The following is a 20,472-nucleotide window of genomic DNA, read 5'->3' as shown; positions in this document are numbered from 1 at the left end:
TACCTTAGTTTACTCACTCTGCGGTGGTCTGGAAGGTGGTCTGTGGTCACCAGAGTCTCCTCACCCCATATCAGAGTTCCTGGAATTCCCCCTTAAATCTGTGTCCCCGATACATCAGGTCTGAGGGATTCCCCCTTACCATGCAAGGGGGAACTCTGCAAACCCTGATGTAAGTGAGAACTTTGATGTAAAGGGGAATGTTGTGGACTTTGATGTAATGGGGGGGCTCTGGTGACTAGACACTACCTTTCATCAGAGTCCGCAGCATTTGCCCTTACATCATGGTCTGCAGTATTGCCCTTTACATCAAGGTCTGCAGAGTTCCCGTCTTGGACTGTAAGGGGGAATCTTGCAAAGTCTGATATAGGGAGAAACTAAGTGGACTATTGCATTAGAGGGGGATGGGGCTCTGGTAACCAGAGACCCCCTTACATCAGAGTTTTCCTTTATATCACAGTCTGCAGTATTTCCCTTTACATCAGCGTCCACAGTGTTCCCCTTTTCATCAGGATCCGCAGAGTTCCCCCTTACACTGTATGGGTCCTTTCACATAGCAGAGATCGCTCGTTTCGATCCCTGCTGTGCAGGGACGGACCCGTCAGAGCGCCGCTCTCCCCCATGGGAGATCGGATGATGATGGACCGCGGTGGTCGTCGTCACCCGATCCGATGACGGATGGAAAAGTAGGTTTTTCCTCCGTCACACTTTTTCGGATTGGAGCGGGTCGGCTGTCAGTGAACAAGTCACCGCTGACATCCGACACTCCATAGACCTCTATGGAGCATCCGTTCAGGTCCATCTGAAAAACTGACAGGCGGACCTGAACGGATCGGCCATGTGAAAGAGGCCTAAGGGGAAACCTTGCGGTCTCTGATATAAAGGGGAGCTCTGTGGACTCTGATGTAAAGGGAGAATTATGTGGATTGTGATGTAAAAGAGAACTCTGCGGAGACCCCTTTACATCACAGTTCCCCTTTACATCAGAGTCCGCAGCATTCCCGTTTACAGCAAATTCCTCAGAGTTCTCCAAATTTCTGCTTAAGGTATATCAAAAAGGCAAAAAAACATATTTCACCTTTTTACATGAAGGACAGGTTAAAATAACCCATCACAGAGTTCCCCCTTACATCAGGATCCACAGAGTCTCCCCCTGCAATGTAAAGGGGAACCCTGCAGGCTCTTCCCTTCGGGAAGTTGGCTTGTGACAAATACCTCAACTTCCCCCCTGGCCAGAGTTATTCTCAACCTTACAGTATTGAGCTTCAGGAAAAAAAAAATAATCAAGAAGTCAAGTGTCAAGTCAATAATATAATGCAAAGTTCCTTCAATTGAGAAAGAACACAAATATTAACCTGTTCACATAGGTTTCTGTGATTGGGTTAACAGGAGGGTAGACAGCTAGCACTATATCTTCTGTGTCGGGTTTCCATACCTCCCAATATTTTGAGATGGGAATGAGGGACACCTACTAGCAAATGTATGTAGGCTTAGGACACGCCCCCCGCAAAAGGAGAATTAATCCCTCCCCCAAAAAAAGTTAATTAAATCCACAGGTGCTTTTTTTTTTACCACTACTATTCCTTTGTATTGGCTTTTAAAATGTACAAATGCAGCAATTTAGAAATTGGATGAAAGATAAAAAGTGCATTTTATCTACAACTATAGAGATATATAATGAGGGACAAATGAGGAAGAATGAGGGACATTGCTCCAAATCAGGGACAGTCCCTCGAAATCCGGGACAGTTGGGAGGTATGGGTTTCTCCCTCCTGCCTCCTCAACTCACAGGCTCATTAAATCTTGCACAATACAATAGAAAGAAACATACAGATTATTGTCTTCAAATAGGCTGGCTCCCTCTAGATGAAGTCCAATGCCATGTTGCCTGGATAGGCACCATCATCCCTATATATCAATGGTCTCCAAACTGCGACCCGGGGGGGCCAGATGCAGCTTTTATTTAATCCTTGGGGCACTTTTCCTTCCACTGATACAAGACACTATTCCTCCCACTGATACCAATGATGGGACACTATTCCTCCTACCGATACCAATGATGGGACACTATTCCTCCCACTGACACCAATGATGGGACACTATTCCTCCCACTGACACCAATGATGGGACACTATTCCTCCCACTGACACCAATGATGGGACACTATTCCTCCCACTGACACCAATGATGGGACACTATTCCTCCCACTGACACCAATGATGGGACACTATTCCTCCCACTGACACCAATGATGGGACACTATTCCTCCCATTGACACCAATAATGGGACACTATTCATTCCACTGATACCGATGATGGGGCACGATTCCTGCTGCCGATACCAATGATGGGACACTATTCCTTCCACTGATACCAATGATGGGGCATTATTACTTCCACTGATACCAATGATTGGGCACTATTCCTCCCACTGATACCAATGATTGGGCACTATTCCTCCCACTGATACCAATGATGGGGCACTATTCATTCCACTGACACCAATGATGGGACACTATTCCTCCCACTGATACCAATGATGGGGCACTATTCCTCCCACTGATACCAATGATGGGGCACTATTCATTCCACTGATACCAATGATGGGACACTATTCCTCCCACTGATACCAATGATGGGACACTATTCCTCCCACTGATACCAATGATGGGGCACTATTCCTCCCACTGATACCAATGATGGGGCACTATTCTTCCCACTGATACCAATGATGGGGCACGATTCCATCCACCGATACCAATGATGGGGCACTATTCTTCCCACTGATACTAATGATGGGGCACGATTCCATCCACCGATACCAATGATGGGACACTATTCCTCCCACTGACACCAATGATGGGACACTATTCCTCCCACTGACACCAATGATGGGACACTATTCCTCCCACTGACACCAATGATGGGACACTATTCCTGCCGCTGATACCAATGATGGGGCACTATTCCTCCCATTGACACCAATAATGGGACACTATTCATTCCACTGATACCGATGATGGGGCACGATTCCTGCCGCCGATACCAATGATGGGACACTATTCCTTCCACTGATACCAATGATGGGGCATTATTACTTCCACTGATACCAATGATTGGGCACTATTCCTCCCACTGATACCAATGATGGGGCACTATTCCTCCCATTGACACCAATGATGGGACACTATTCCTTCCACTGATACCAATGATGGGACACTATTCCTCCCACTGCTACCAATAATGGGGCACTATTCCTTCCACTGATACCAATGAAGGGTCACTATTCCTCCCACTGATACCAATGATGGGGCACTATTCCTCCCATTGACACCAATGATGGGACACTATTCCTTCCACTGATACCAATGATGGGACACTATTCCTCCCACTGCTACCAATAATGGGGCACTATTCCTTCCACTGATACCAATGAAGGGGCACTATTCCTCCCACTGATACCAATAATGGGGCACTATTCCTTCCACTGATACCAATGAAGGGGCACTATTCCTTCCACTGATACCAATGAAGGGGCACTATTCCTCCCACTGATACCAATGATGGGGCACTATTCCATCCATTGATACTAATGATGGGGCACTATTCCATCCACTGATACCAATGAAGGGGCACTATTCCTAACACTATTCCTCCCTTTAAAGGACATTAAACTGGCCCTTTGTTTAGAAAGTTTGTAGACCCCTGCTATAAAATGGTTATGCTAACTGTTCTAAGAAGGTGCACAAAAACTGAAGAGTTCAGCTCTTTGTTTATTCTGCTCTGTCCTTTAGAGATGAGCTTGGTTGTCCTCCAACTCCTCTCAATCCATATTTCTGCTTCACGCTATTTTCTAAACCAATCAGCTTTGGGGCCCATTCCCTACCCAGCAGCACATATAAAACAAAGGGTTGGGATGCTAGTGATGTAGTGCCCTTATACATGCCCATATATATAGTCAATGACATTGTGGGCTGGGTCATTCCCCGCTCCGCAGCACACATAAACAAAAGGGTGGGATGCTGGTGATGCAGTGACCTTATACGGACATATGCCCATTTATAGTCAATGACAGTGATTAAATATGGATATGTGTCAATCTAAGGGCACTGACATCACCAGCATCCCGCCACTTTGCTTACGTGTGCTGCGGAGCGGGGAATGACCCAGCCCACAATGCCATTGACTATATATGGGCATGTATAAGGGCACCGACATCACCAGCATCCAGACACCGTTTACAAGTTCTGCAGGGGCGGGGATTAACACACAGTCTGCAGCTGATTGGGTTTAAAAGTAGCACAAAGAGGAAATTCAGATACAGATGAAGTCGGAGGACACCCCAACTCATCTAGCCTCTTCCTCCCCCAGTATGAGTGCCGCTGTAAAGCGAAGACCAATTCAAGTACGTATGCTAGCTATAGGTAAAAATAAATGTAATTATATTTAAAGGGAATATGAGAAAAAAACATTTTTTAATTATTTAATTCGATTTTGGAATGAAAAACCTTTCGGGCATCAATGTGAGAACTGCTGTCCCAGAATGAATAACAAATGACGTAAGCTAATTTTCTAAATGCCTTTGCTCTGAAAACTCCTGGAGAATAGCCGGCAATAAAAGATGTCATTGCAGTCATCACTCTCGCTTTAGTGACCTCAGAAAATTAGTGAACGACCCCCTCGGATTCCTGCATTGTGTACAATGACGTTAAACTGGAGGAATTTACAATTTAAAAAGGAAGGGGCTTATTTGCATTTCAATAAACCTTCTTCTATGTTAATGTCCCATCAGGAAATAAAGCCGCAGTGACCTGTATAGGAACCCGGAGGAGGAGCATAGCTGCCTCCTCAACAATCATATCACCGGCCTGAGGATTTCAATCCAACTCCAAAAACAGTTCACCTTCACAAGGGTGTCCTAAATATAACCGGCTCCAGAAATAGTCACTGCACATAATGAGAAGCGTCGTTGTACAGGCTAGATATGAAGAATCAGGGGAGAATATGGAAAGTGTTATAGCAGGGAATACAGCTTTAAGGCCGCGTACACACGGGCGGACTGTTCGCCCAACTTTGTCCGCTGAACAGTGTTTGGGCGGACAGTCCGCTCGTGTGTGGGCTTTCAGCGGACAGTTTCAGCGGACAGTTTGACGAACAAGGTTTTTCGGAATTTCCGAAAAACTGTCCGCTGAAACCTTGTTTCAGCGAACAGTCCGCTCGTGTGTAGGCTTGTTCGTCAAACTAAGTTCCGCGCATGCTCAGAAAGGATTTACACGCCGAAAGTTATAATGCAGTGTATAGGACGTCGTATTTTTCGTCCCGTCGTACGTGCCGTTCACGTCATCGCGCACGGTTTCAGCAAACTGTTCGTCCGTCGTGTGTGGCCATGTCCGTCCATGCTAAGTTTGAGCGGACTGTTTGCCGAAACTGTTTGACGGACAAAGTTGGGCGAACAGTCCCCGCGTGTGTACGCGGCCTAAGAGAACCTGGCAGGCTTTAGGGGCATTAGAAGTGTTTCTCACCATCCCTGCGCTGAGTTCCCAGGTCTGTACACCTGCTGTATCCATTATCAAGGGTTCCAACCATCCCTGTGCTAAGGTCCTGGGTCTGTACACCTGCTGTGTCCATTATGAGGGATTCCCACCATCCCTGTGCTGAGTTCCTAGGCCTGTATCCATTATCAAGGCTTCCCACCATCCCTGTGCTAAGGCCCTGGGTCTGTACACCTGCTGTACCCATTAAGAGGAGTTATCACCATCTCTGTGCTGAATTCCCAGGTCTACACACCTGCTGTACCCATTATGATGAGTTTCCAGCATCCCTGTGCCGAGTCCCCGGGTCTACACACCTGCTGTGCCCATTATGAGGGGCTCCCACCATCTCTTGTGCTAAGTTCCTAGGCCTGTACACCTTCTGCAACCATTATGAGGGGTTTCCACCATCCCTGTGCTGAGTTCCCAGGTCTGTACACCTGCTGTGCCCATTATGAAGGGTTCCCATCATGACTGTACCGAGTTCTTGGGTCTGTACACCTGCTGTGCCCATTATGAGCAGTTTCCAGCATCCCTGTGCTGAGTCCCCAGGTCTGCACACCTGCTATGCCCATTATGAGGGATTCCCCTATCCCTTGTGCTGGCTTCCTAGGCCTGTACACCTCCTGCACCCATTATAAGGGGTTCCCACCATCCCTGTGCAGAGTTCCCAGATCTGTACACCTGCTGTGCCTATTGTGAAGGGCTTCCACCATCCCTGTGCTGAGTCCCCAGGTCTGCACACCTGCTATGCCCATTATGAGGGATTCCCCTATCCCTTGTGCTGGCTTCCTAGGCCTGTACACCTCCTGCACCCATTATAAGGGGTTCCCACCATCCCTGTGCTGAGTTCCCAGATCTGTACACCTGCTGTGCCCATCATTATGTGTTCCCACCATCCCTGTGCCGAGTTTCTGGGTCTACATACCTGTTGTGCCCATTATGAGGTGTTCCCACCATCCAAGGCATATAAGGTGTAATTTGTGTGCAATCAGACTTTTGATTTTAAGCCTTCATTTATTCAAAATATGGTCCCGTTAGTATTTTTAATAGCTATTTTTTTCTGGCAACTCCCTATCGAGCTTAAGTGAGATGGGTTAGACTAGGGTTTCTCAACTAGGGTTCCATGAAGTCCTATGGTTCCTCCAGAGGTTGCTAGGGGTTCCTTGAGCAATGAGCAAGTTCTGCCTCTAAAATAAGTTTCCATAGCTCTTTTTTAGCTATCTGTAAGGAGGGAATTCTTTCCAGTGACCACAAGCGTAAGGATCACTCTTCCCAATGACCATCACACTAATGTATCATAAATTGTAAACATTTGTAGTAGGGGTTCCCTGAGACTGTAAAGTTTTTTAAAGGGTTCTTCTGTGCTGAAAAGGTTTTAAAGGCTTGTCTAGACTACAAGAAATAGAATATAAGAAATATAGCCATCACCATTCCAACTGCATGTAACATCCAAAGATAACAAGTAAAAAGGTTGGCAAAGAGGACGAAACTCTTTTGCAGTGGGGTTCAGGTTTCATAAAAGTTAGTTTTTGGTGGGCTGACCCCTTCATACATACAATATTTTACATTAAAGTGTCACTTCACTCACAACTAATATGCTGGTATGGGTCTGCGACTGCGTTGATGGGCTTTTGTTTATCCCATCAAAGCCTACCTGCTGGTAGCAATTAAAAGGCAGGCAAGAGGAAGACCAACTGCACCTGTCAATCGGTTGTGAATGATCTCAGAAACCTCTCAAACTGATGCCACTGGCACAAGCCCAAAGCCCATCATCATTGACCGTTATGGTTGGACACTAGTGGCCTCTCAACATCTCTCAAGGACTCCAGGGGTGAGATCTGCCCTACAGAAACAGGCATCAAAAAAGAAAAACCTTGATGCATTTCTCACATGTGCTTCGCAACGATAACAAAGTATGAACTCACTTGTTTAGGTCCATGAGGGTGGGTGCACGTCAAAGGCAGGTCAGAAGAAGACCAACTGCACCTGTCAGTGGGTTGTGAATGGTCTCAGGAGCCTTTCAAACGAATGCCATCAGCACAAGCCCAAAGCCCGTCATTATAGGCCCTTATGGTTGGATATTGGTGGCCTCTCAACATCACTCAAGGACTCTAGGTGTGAGATATGCCCTACAAAGTTTTGCCTATGACCAGTGGCGTAACTAGAACCTCCAGGGCCCCGATGCAAGAAACCATGAAGGGCCCCCCTGAACCCAAGCCAGGGCCCTTCCCTCCGAGTCCGGTGGTGGAACTCCAGGGCGTGGTCACAGGTATGACCTTTGTGAGCCCTGTAGTTCCACCACTGGCATCAGTAGTTTTTTTTTTTTTTTTTTTTTTTTAGGTGCCCCATTGGGGGACTGTCCCTAGGCAGGATGGGGTCCCCGTCCCCAGAACAGATGAGGTCTTTTCTCCAGGGCAGATGAAGTTACTGCCCCCAGGTGAGAAGGGGTCCCTGTCCTCAGGGGAGATGGGGGTCCCTGTCCCCACGTGAGAAGGGGCCCCTGTCCCCAGGGGGAGATCGAGGGGGTATGTAATGGTGTGTGGGGGATGGGGTCCTCTCACTCACCATGACCAAGCTGTAGGCTGCGCACTCATCCATGTTGGCCTGGGCTTCATCCAGTTTGCTAGACGGGCGATCAGCATATCTCCCAGAAAGACCTTTCATCATCTGTGTATGACGGGGGAGGAGGGGGCCTGGCAGACAAGCCTGCAGTGTCCTCCGGAGAGCCGGCTCTCATAGGGCTGCACTGCATCTGTGTGCTTAAAGTTTGTTTACCCAGGAGAAGTATGCAGTGCAGTGTGGGCCGGACTCAGGGGGGGGGGGGGCGGGACTCTGGCTGAGGAGAACAGACATCGGACTGAGCGGCAATGCATGGAGCAGGAGAGGGGTACTCTGAGGAGCCAGCCGAGGACACAGGTCATGTGGGCAATGCACAACTAAAGAGCAGCCAGTGCGATAGTCGAGCGTGGAGCTCTGCTAGTCACCCTCCACGTCCAGCCACCCGTGTGCATGGTGCACTGGTACCCCTAGCTGCCTATGCTGCTGCCAGCCATATGTAGAGGGGGCTGCATGGGCCCCCTGCATCACAGGGCCCAGTTGCAGTTGCAACTGCTGCACCCCCTATAGTTACGCCCCTGCCTATGACCCATACATACAGTCCCACTACTCTTGCTAAATGTTCTGTAAAATAAAACAGCTAGAAATTCTAATAGTTGCAGAAAAATCCTACTGGGCCTGGCAGTTGGGTAGAGCTGGTAACTCAAGGGCAAAAATCTGGCCATCTGAATGTAGCGTGGATTGATCATTTAAATATACATATCAGCTGCAACTAAAGCAGTAATATAAAACTGTTTCAATGTCTTGCTCGACCATAGGATTTTTTGTGAAAATGTACAGACATGCACAGTTAGAACAGGCATCAAGAAAGAGAAACGTTGACGTGTTTCACACGTGTGCTTCATCGTAAGGATAGCAGAGTATGAACTGTGTAGGTTCATGAAGGTGGAAGCAAGTCAAAGGCAGGTTAGTAGAAGACCAACTGTATGTGAATGATCTCAGAAGCCTCTCAAGCTGATATCATTGACACAAGCACAAAAGCCCATCATCGTTGGCCCTTATGGTTGGCCTCTCAACATCTCTCAAGGACTCCAGGTATGAGATCTGCCCTACAGAGTTTTGCCTATGACCCATACATACAGTATGGTTGCTAATGCTGCATATTCTGCAAAACAAAAATAACTAGAAATTCCAATGATGGCAGCGGGATCCTGCTGGCCTTGGCAGTTGGTTGAGCTGGAAACTCAAGGACACCATCTGAGTGTGGAGTGGACCAATACTTTAAATATACATATCAGCTTAAACAAGAGCAGTAGAACAAAAAACATTCATTGTCTTGCTTGACCGTAATATTCTTTTGTGAAGGTGTACAGACATGAACAGATGGAATAGGAATAAAAAAATAAGAAACCTTGACGCGTTTCACACATGTGCTTCATTGCAAAGATAACAGAGTATGAGCTCACCTGTGTAGGTCCATGAGGCTCCTGAAACAAGAGAACAATAAAAATGTGTTAGCAAGCAGCATTGACGCTAAAAAAAAAAAGCATCAAACTTGTTCATTTCATCCCTGAGCTCAGGGTACGGTTGTTTTTTTCTTTTTAATAAATTTTATTTCATTTACAATAAAGTTTTAAAAAAAATACATAATTAAAGGACATTGTAATAGCTTATTCAATTCCGTATAGCCAAATTTCACACTTAGCCCTTGTACACACGGTCAGAGATTCCGTCGGAATGTGTCCGATCGGAGCGTTTTATCGGATATTCCCACTGTGTGTGTGGTCTGCATCGGTCTGTTTCCATCGGAATATCCGTCGGACCAAATTTTCCAACTTGCCGGAAATATTTTCAGACAAAGTGCTCCGATCGGACATACTCCGATCATGTGTAGAGAATTCCGATCGGACAAAGTGCCACGCATGCTCAGATCAAATTCCTACATCAAAGCTATTGGCTACTAGCCTGAACGTAGTCCCGTCATAACGAAATAACGTCATCACGTCGGATTTTCCGACAACTTCGTCCGACCGTGTGTATGCAACAGTTTCGGACAAAATCCGACGGATTTGGTTGTCGGAATCTCCGACCGTGTGTACAAGGGCTTACTTGGCATGGTTGACGGATAGTCAACCATGCCAAGTAAGTGTGAAATTTAGCTATACGGAATTGAATAAAGCATTTCAATGTTCTTCAGTTAACATATTTATTGCTTCAGTACCCATCCTGAGAATTGATCATGAGGCTGCCCAGTATTGATGCCGTTACAGGTTCGTATTGTTGAATTAATCATGTTATGATACAAAAGTGTGGCAAAAAGGAAAATAAGAATAAAATAAATTATAAGTACAAAGATAAAATGTGTCCCTCATTATTAGGCCACTCCAGAGAGACGAGCGAACTTTCTATACTACAAAGTCCAAGAAACCCAGAAACAAGATTATTCCAAAGTAAAATCAGATGGAAACCATGTATGAAGCCAACATGTTTCCGGGACTAAGGCTTGCAAGGCTGAACCCCACATTGGAATGTGGGGTTCATGTCCGATTTCCATGTAATTTTTACACTGGATAAAAATTGGACCTGGGCTATAAAATTGATGGTATAGTTTAGGGCTCAGCCCACCTCTTCCACATTAAGTGTCAATTTACAAGTATAGCACCCTCTACTTTAGGTAGGCGCTACAAATAAGATTTGTTAGTACAGGTATATGTAGGCCTGCTTGTTTTGATCTATATGTGCTGGAAGTGGCTCGGAGTAGGCTGGTGACTCACAGGCAGCATCCTCTTTCGGTTACCTCCCTTCTGTTTCTAGAGGCTTCTAGAAGGAAGGAGGGGAAGAGAGGTGAGGCTGTCTGGGGTGTATAAGGGAGCCCTGACCAATCCCCAACCAGGATTGGCAGGGGGCAGGCGTCCTTGAAATACTCAGGGTCAGCCCAGCTGGGGAGGAGAGTTCAGGTGGAAGAACTGGGAGATGGAGTGCTAGCTGTCGTGGCCTTTGAAGGATCCTCCCAGTCTGGGTGGGGGTGACCTTGGGCCTGGAGCACGGGAGTGGAAGGGACCCTTGTAGAAACCACAGGGGTGTCCTGACCAGGAGCACTAGATTACAGTGGAAAGAGTACTGCTGCCAGGCAAGACTCCAGGAGGGATCCACCAGGTGTTGGTGAGTGACGCACAGCCAGGAATGCTGGGGATGCATGCAGGAGCAGATTGGGAGGATGCAATCTGAGATGGATGTAGAGCCAGTGAGGACTGTGGTGTTGTGGGCGGTGAAGACTGGCAGCTGCAGCCAGGAGGGCTGGCAGGGCTGGAAGAGGGCTGATTGGGATCAGTAGTCCACCTAGGACAGCTAGCACCATTTTTGCCACACCAGAGGGGCCCGTGGTCCCTGCCTGTAAAGGGCTGTTGTTAGGGCCTGGCTGAAACCAGTGTCTGGCCTAACCATGTGCTAGCTGTGTGTAAAGAGTTGTGCTGAAGGAAGAGGAAGAAATAGTCTGCAGCAAGGATAGTGCTGGAGGAAGAGGAGAATATATATATATATAATTTGTCCCAAGCTATGCAAATCTTTCTGGGCATCCCACAAATTCCTTAACCCCATCCAAGTTCTTTCCACTTATTGGAGTGTCTGGGAAGTGAATGCCGGGCCGGGCAGGGCGATAGGTGGGTCACAACACTCAGCAGCCCCAAAGGGAGTACCGCTACACAAGCAACAGACAACTGGATTGCCACTGAACAATAGCGCACCTTCAAACCTTTCATTAGCCCAACTCCTGGACCTTCACACCTTTAGGTCACCTCAATTCGTGCACATTTACATCTCAGGTCACCCCAATTCCTGCCTCATTAGATCTCAGATCACCCCAATTCTTGAACCTTCACACTGACTCAGATCAACTCAAATCCTGCAGCTTTACACCTCATATCCCCCCAATTCCTGCACCCTCATACCCCTGATCACCCCAATTCCTGCACCTTCATGCCTCAGATCACCCCAGTTTTTGCATCTTCACCTCAGATCACCCCAATTGCTGCACCTTTACATTTCAGATCATCCCCAGTTCCTGAACCTCCACACCTCAGATCACCCCAATTCCTGCACCTTTACATTTCAGATCATGCCCAGTTCCTGAACCTCCACACCTCATATCATTCCAATTACTGAACCTTCACACTTCAAATCACCCCAATACCTTCACACCTCAGATCAGCCCAATTCCTGCACCTTCAGGTCTCAGATCAGTCCCAATTCCTGCACCCTCACACCTCGGGTCACCCCAATTCCTGCACCCTCATACCACTGATCACCCCAAATTCCTGCAGCTTCACGCCTCAGATCACCCCCAGTTCCTGTGCCTTTACACTTCAGATCACCCCAATTCCTGCACCTTCAGGTCTCAGATCAGCCCCAATTCCTGCACCTTTACACATCAAACAACCCCACGATAGCTGTGGAAGCCCTTTGGCATGTAAAATCACTAGCCCTGTAAAGCTTCAGGGATCCAGTGCCATTTTTTAAAATTCCCTCTACAATACAAGTAAAGCTAAAATACTAAAAATTGTTTTGGAATGATAAAGTCCTAAAGCCAAAACTTTTCCTTTTTTAATTGTATTGGATAGAGTATAGGATTGCAATGGGAAACCCTATTGTGTGTCCCATTGGGGAGATTTGCCTTCACACCTTATACTGGAGATACAACAAGAATTATGAGGAAATCTCTCCAAATTAACGTAAATCCCTATTTAGTGGTTCCTGAACAGGTGTCCTTATTGGAAGACTTCCCTTCTTTTTCCTGTTCTGGTGACTATTGGAACATTTTAGATTTCCCATCATTTCCAATACCATGTAAGTGCAAATTGGCACTCCTCAGCTGATAAACTTACTTCTCCTCCATTATCTCAGCACCATAGAAGGGAATGTATACTATATTGTCAAAAGTATTGGGACATCTGCCTTTACACGCACATGATTTTTTTAATGGCGTCCCAATCTTAGTCCACATGGTTCAATATTGAGTTGGCCCATCTTCTGCAGCTATAATAGCTTCAGGTCTTCTGGGAAGGCCGTACATAAGGTTTAGGAGTGTGTCTATGGGAATGTTTGAGCATTCTTCCAGAAGCGCATTTGTGAGGTCAGGCACGGATGTGGACAAGAAGGTCTGGCTCACAGTCTCCTCTCTAATTCATCCCAAAGTTTTCTATCGGCTTGAGGTGCAGGCCAGTCAAGTTCCTCCACCCCAAACTCGCTCATCCATGTCTTTATGGACCTTGATTTATGCACTGGTGAGCAGTCATGTTGGAACAGGAAGGGGACATCCCCCAAACTGTTCCCACAAAGTTGGGAGCATGAAATTGTCCAAAATGTCTTGGTATGCTGACGCCTTAAGAGTTCCCTTCAATGGAATTAAAGGACCAAGCACAACCCCTGAAAAACAACCCGCACCATTAACCCCCTCCACCAAATGATTTGGACCAGTGTACAAAGCAAGGTCCATAAAGACATGGATAAGTCGCAGCAGTGTGAACCAGGTCTTATAAAGGGCCCCTCTACAGGAGTAAAGGGCCCCAGGATCATTGGGAAAGGCCCCGAGTTTGGAGGGAAGGCTCCCAGGCTCAGAGGGAAGAGCCTGGCACTGAAGGAAAAGGCCCGGCACTGAAGAAAGGGCCCCGTAACCAATGGACCATGGCAATCAGGGGGGGGCCTTCATGGTTTCTTGCACCCGGCCCCGATGGTTCTTCTGGTTACACCTATGATTGCAAGATGTAAATTGCAAGTGCTGGAGTATGAATTTTAATAAATAGTTTAATGGGGAATATTTTATTGAGCTTAATGTACCGGTACATAAAAAATGTGAGGGTATAACAATACTACTTATCAAAAAAAACAAGAAGTTGTCTATACCTACACTTAGCCAGAAGACACAATTCAGTTGCTCTATTGGTATCGGTTATCACCTCTGTGACCTATTATAAGCAACAGCCCCGTGTTAGCTCACATCGCCGAGGTCTGACATCCCTTCTACTGAAATATTCTTACAAAACGACACTGCAAGAGAACCGAGAACTTCTGCATCAGCTTTCACAGAGAAGAAGTGACATCTCACACATCCTCCATTGGATCCTTCACCAGAAAATCTGGTGGTAGGCATAGAGAACTTACAAAAAGTGTCATTTACAAAAGAGGAAGTCATCCCTTGTATGACTGAACATACTGATTTTATTTATGACTTGGCATTTTTTTTTTAAAAGGCCCTTCTTTGGCACCAGGGGGGAAATTTAGAATATTTAGGCATAATTCCCCCCACAGGCACAAATGAAGGGGCACAATTCTTCCCAATGACAGCAACAATGTGGCCCAGTGACACCAATGATGGGGCAAAAATTCCTCTCAATGACACCAATAATGGGGGCACAATTCCTCTCAAGGACACAAATAATGGGGCACAATTCACTGGCAGATCTTCACAGTGATCCAGCTGGGTTGTGGGAGGAACAAGTGGAGCTGTATATAGACACTATAGGAAGAGTTGTCCCTGAAGTTTGTTGTTGAAGTCAAGCGGTCCTCCCATAATCTCCCATCCCTATCCAAGTTATTCCCCCCAGTGACACCAACATTGGGGAAAAATTCCCCCCAGTGGCACCAATATTGGGACAAAATTCCCCCCAGTGGCACCAATATTGGGGCAAAAATCCCACCAGTGGCACCAATATTGGGGCAAAAATCCCACCAGTGGCACCAATATTGGGGCAAAATTTCCCTCAGTGCCGCCAATATTGGGGCAAAATTCCCCCCAGTGGCACCAATGTTGGGACAAAATTCCCCCCAGTGGCAAAAAATATTGGGGCAAAAATCCCACCAGTGGCACCAATATTGGGGCAAAAATCCCCACAGTGGCACCAATATTGAGGCAAAATTCCCCCCAGTGGCACCAATGTTGGGACAAAATTCTCCCCAGTGGCAAAAAATATTGGGGCAAAAATCCCACCAGTGGCACCAATATTGGGGCAAAAATCCCACCAGTGGCACCAATATTGGGACAAAATTCCCCCCAGAATTCCCCCCAGGGGCACCAATATTGGGGCAAAATTTCCCCCAGTGGCACCAGTGTTGGGGCAAAATTCCCCCGTGGCACCCATATTGGGGCAACATTTCCCCCAGTGGCAAAAAATATTGGGGCAAAAATCCCAGCAGTGGCACCAATATTGGGGCAAAATTCCCCCCAGAATTCCCCCCAGGGGCACCAATATTGGGGCCAAATTCCCCACAGTAACACCAATATTGGGGCAAAATTCCCCCCAGTGGCACCAATATTGGGGCAAAATTCACCCCAGTGGAACCAATATTGGGGCAAAATTCCCCCCAGTGGCACCAATATTGGGGCAAAATACCTCCCAGTGGCACTGGGAGGTGACACCAATGGTAAGGCACAATTCCTCCCAAATATAAAAAAAGGAGACAATATAGTTATAATACAATAAAATACAAGAGGATTAAGAGGGCCCTGCTCAGAAGAGCTTACTACAATCTAATGGGGTGGGGCAGGTGGTACAAAAGCTTGTAACTGTGGGGAATGAGCTGCTGGAAGTGGTAGAAGATTAGTTGGAGAAGTGATAGGCTTTCCTGAAGAGATGCGTTTTCAGGGATCGCCTGAAGGTAGCAAGAGTAGCGGATAGCTGAAAAGGGGGAGGTAGCGAGTTCCAGAGGATGGGAGAGGCTCTGGAGAAATCCTGGAGACGAGCATGGGAAAAGGAGACAAGAGAGCTTGAGAGTAGGAGGTCTTGAGAAGAGCGGAGAGGACGATTTGGGTGATATTTGGAGACAAGGTTGGTGATGTAGCTCAGGGCGGAGTTGTGAATGGCTTTGTATGTTGTGGTTAATATAGATGGAGTATTTTACTAGTGTCCCTACTGACATCAAGACCTTTTCTTCTCTCAATGGCCATAGACCAGCCTGCCTAAAAGTCTGGAGGACAGCAAACTGGCCTTTGTTTAGAAAGTTTGGAGACCACCTGCTCTAGGATGTCACAGCTGCCATCCAAGATGGCAGCTCCGGAGAGCCAACGCCTGGCAAAGAATACAGGTCCAGGGAAGACAGCGCTGGACTCCATGATCTGGTAAGAGTTTGCATCCCAAAAGTCTTCAGCTTCAGTATTTGTAGCTGCTGACTTTTAATTTTAAGTCAAGTTCCTTTTTAACAAACATTTAACCCTTGGTTGGTGTGTGTGTAGGGTAGGGGTCCTCTTTCACCTTTGGAATTCAAAAAAAATAAACGCTTTTACATGAAAAAAATTCCTTTCAAACAATACGTTTCTCTGTCCCGGCCCCCGTGGACCTCCCTAATAGATGGTATTATAAGAAGGCAATCATTATCTCATGAGCTTTGGCATTCACTTGTACTTCGAGCTTCATCAGTTTAATCATTACACCGTCCTCGTTTGTAAAAGTAATATATAGACATGAAAAGGACTATTGAGCTTCCAAGAATAACAATATATTACACAAAAGAGTCCCCAGTAACAATGACGGGTATATAAAAGGATTGTTGCGTAACTTTGCTGTACAGTTTATAGCGCAATGTTAGCCGCCGCGTTTAGGTTTTCGCGGCAACTAAAGTTTTTCTTCCTTTCTCACACTTTCTGTTTTGGATTTTTTTTTCTCTTAGTTACCAAGTTCTAATCACGGTACAAAAGGATAACCGTGTTAATGTCCAACCGGCAAGAAATTCCTCCATCTCCAATAATTACACATCCCGGGAAAACCTCTAAGGGCTTGTTTACACTTGCTTCAAAATGTGGCATTGGACACGCTTTTTTTAAAGCGCTCTGAATGCCAATCAAAGCCCCTGTCACTAAATAAAATGGGTACCTTACAGTCTTGTACACACATTGTATTTGCTTTTTTATTATACCCCATGTTGCTTTCATGGTGCTTCTCCAAAGCGTTCCCTCCGGGGGGTTACTTTTGAACAGGGGGATCAGCAGAGCTGGGAGTTACTACTGAGCAAGGGGTCAGCAGAGCTAGGGGTTATTACTGAGCAAGGTATCAGCAGAGCTGGGGGTTACTACTGAGCAAGGGGTCAGCAGAGCTGGGAGTTACTACTGAGCAAGGGGTCAGCAGAGCTAGGGGTTACTACTGAGCAAGGGGTCAGCAGAGCTAGGGGTTACTACTGAGCAAGGGATCAGCAGAGCTGGGAGTTACTACTGAGCAAGGGATCAGCAGAGCTGGGGGTTACTACTGAGCAAGGGATCAGCAGAGCTGGAGGTTACTACTGAGCAAGGGATCAGCAGAGCTGGAGGTTACTACTGAGTAAGGGATCAGCAGAGCTGGAGGTTACTACTGAGCAAGGTATCAGCAGAGCTGGGGGTTACTACTGAGCAAGGGATCAGCAGAGCTGGGAGTTACTACTGAGCAAGGGATCAGCAGAGCTGGGAGTTACTACTAAGCAAGGGATCAGCAGAGCTGGGAGTTACTACTGTGCGAGGGATAAGCAGAGCTGAGGGTTACTACTGAGCAAGGGATCGGCAGAGCTGGGGGCTACTACGGAACAAGTAATCAGCAGAGCTGGGGGTTACTACTGAGCAAGGGATCAGCAGAGCTGGGAGTTACTAAGGAGCAAAGGATTAGCAGAGCTGGGAGTTACTAAGGAGCAAAGGATTAGCAGAGCTGGGAGTTACTAATGAGCGAGGGATTAGCAGAGCTGAGGGTTACTACTGAGCGAGGGATTAGCAGAGCTGAGGGTTACTACTGAGCAAGGGATCGGCAGAGCTGGGGGCTACTACGGAACAAGTAATCAGCAGAGCTGGGGGTTACTACTGAGCAAGGGATCAGCAGAGCTGGGAGTTACTAAGGAGCAAAGGATTAGCAGAGCTGGGAGTTACTAAGGAGCAAAGGATTAGCAGAGCTGGGAGTTACTAATGAGCGAGGGATTAGCAGAGCTGGGAGTTAGAGGGATCAGATCAGCTGGATGTTACTACTGAGAATCACAGCTGGGGGTACTACTGAGTCGGGCATTAACACACCTGGGGATACTACTGAGCTGGGGATCAGCGGAGATGGGGGTTACTAATAAGAGGGATATCAACACAGCTGGGTGTACTACTGAGTTGGGCATTAACACACCTGGGGGTACTACTGAGAGAGGGATGAGCAGAGCAGGGGGTTATTACTGAGCAGGGGATCAGCAGAGCTGGGAGTTACTGTGGAGTGGGGGGATAAGCAGAGCTGGGGGTACTACTGGAGCGGGGATCAGCAGAGCTGGGGGTTACTATGGAGTGGGGGGATAAGCAGAGCTGGGGGTTACTACTGGAGCGGGGATCAGCAGAGCTGGGAGCTACTACTGAGAGGGGGATTAGCAGAGCTGGGAGTTACTGCAGAGCAAGGGACCAGCAGAGCAGGAGGTTACTACTGATCTGGGAGTTACTACTTAGTGGGGGACTAGCAGAGCTGGGAGTTACTACTGAGCAAGGGATCAGCTGAGCTGGAGGTTACTACTGAGCGGGGGATCAACACAGCTGGGGGTACTATTAAGTGGGGCATTAACACAGCTGGGGGTACTACTGAGCAGGGAATCTACTGAATAGGGTTACGAAGGACCTGGGGATCTGCTGAGTGAGGATACTACTGAGCTGGGGTTCTACTGGGCCTCTTTAGAAGATCATCACAAACACAGGGCATCTGCCAAGCTTCATTAAAGCTTCAAAAAAGCATCGAAAACACATCGAAAAAGCATGTTGAAGCGGTAGGCGCTGTAATGTGTGTTGAAGTGTAAATGAGCCCTAGTACAATATTAAGAGAGACCTTGAAGTTCCTTCATTATGAAGATCTGTTGAGGTTTCACTTCGGAACGTTCATGGAAAAGTAGAACAATGTTTTGACATAAGGAGCTGCTAAAATGCTAAAACCTTGTACTTTGGCGAGAGCCAACCCAATCATTGAAGAAGACGTCTCACTTCCATTTTTATTAACGCGTTCTGTTCCCCAGGGGTAAAGTACATGTAGTATGTCGTAGACGTGTGCGCGCTGGAAAATTTTCTTTCGTTTTCGAATCCATTCGTAAGCTGAAGAACTCATTTCGGATGCATTCGTCCATGGACCCTGCTCGTTTTCAGAATTGGTTTTGCATCCTCGGTATTGGGTTTGCATCATTCGGAATAGCCTGGTTGTTAAGGAGTGGGAAGCCACCACAATCTTAATAACCAGGACTCTACTGTCAGAGGGATTCCCTGCTGTCAGCAGAATGTAAATAAACAAGTGCCAGTTGAAAAAAAAATAATACAGCATGGGTTCCTCCCCAATCCATACTAGGCCTTTTGGGTCTGGTATGGATTTTAAGGGGAACCCCACTCTAAAATTAAAAAAAATAATGTGCCACCCCAAAATCCATACTTGACCCTTGGACACAGCGGGTGTACAGGCCCAGGAACTCAGGCAAAGATGGTGGGAACCTCTCATAATGGGCACAGCAGGTGTGCAGACCCAGGAAATCAGGCAAGGATGGTGGGAACCTCTCATAATGGGCACAGCAGGTGTGCAGACCCAGGAACTCAGCACAGGGATGGTGGGAACCCCTCATAATGGGCACAGCAGGTGTGCAGACCCAGGAACTCAGCACAGGGTTGGTGGGAACCCCTCATAATGGGCACAGCAGGTGTGCAGACCCGGGAAATCAGTACAGAGATGGTGGGAACCCCTCATAATGGGAACAGCAGGTGTACAGACCCAGGAACTCAGCATAGCTATGGTGGGACTGGGAACCCATCATAATGGGCACAACAGATGTACAGAACTGGGAACTCAGCACAGGGTTGGTGGGAACCCCTCATAATGGGCACAGCAGGTGTACAGACCCAGGAACTTAGCAACAGGGAGGGTGGGAACCCTCTAAATTGAGCTTTCACATCCCCCTTTGTGGCAATGGTAGCCAGGTGAATCTCCCCAGTGGAAAAACAACGAGGAATACAAGGTTCTAACCCTTCTCCAATCTATCCAAATAAAAAAAAGTTTTATCTGGATACACCAACTCTCCAGCACCCATCAAACCCTGAACCCTTAGCTTTAGGTAGACGGAGCCTTTATTTGTGTACATTTATAAGGCTCTCATTTACTCCATTAGACCCCTAGCTCACAAAGAGATTTACAGTAAACAAAGCCCAGTTGGGGGCCACGCACAAAAAAAAAAGTTTATTCGATAATAAATCTTCTTAGAGTTTATGGTACTTAGGAGGCCCTGTTCATGATCCAGGAAAGAATCCTGCAGATATTCAGGATAATCCCAATCTCTGCCCGTCTGATACATTCTCTCTCTGGCAGAGGACGGACTTTCCCACACTGAACAAAGAGATGACATTGCGTTGAATGGACTGGGACAGCTTGGCTCGGCACCAACCGTG

The 20,472-nt window shown here is 47.1% G+C and overlaps 1 protein-coding gene and 1 long non-coding RNA gene across 2 annotated transcripts in view; one reads left to right on the top strand and one right to left on the bottom strand.

Moving 5' to 3' along the window:
• Window positions 1–20,472, bottom strand: part of CA14 (carbonic anhydrase 14) — an 88,111-nt gene that overhangs the window by 64,460 nt on the left and 3,179 nt on the right. The window contains exon 2 of the mRNA XM_077464161.1: window positions 9,554–9,574. Coding sequence (XP_077320287.1) covers window positions 9,554–9,574 — 21 coding nt within the window. The remainder of the gene's footprint in view (window positions 1–9,553; window positions 9,575–20,472) is intronic.
• LOC143942055 (uncharacterized) lies at window positions 11,052–16,962 on the top strand. The gene is made up of 3 exons (XR_013264663.1): window positions 11,052–11,249; window positions 16,029–16,197; window positions 16,746–16,962. It is a non-coding gene; the product is annotated as an uncharacterized LOC143942055 (long non-coding RNA).

Source organism: Lithobates pipiens, unplaced genomic scaffold, assembly GCF_037356315.1.
Source record: "Lithobates pipiens isolate NorthernLeopardFrog02 unplaced genomic scaffold, aLitPip1_a1.2 Scaffold_30, whole genome shotgun sequence".
In the NCBI taxonomy this organism is placed as follows: Eukaryota; Metazoa; Chordata; class Amphibia; order Anura; family Ranidae; genus Lithobates; species Lithobates pipiens.
This window is presented reverse-complemented; position numbering and strand designations above follow the sequence as displayed.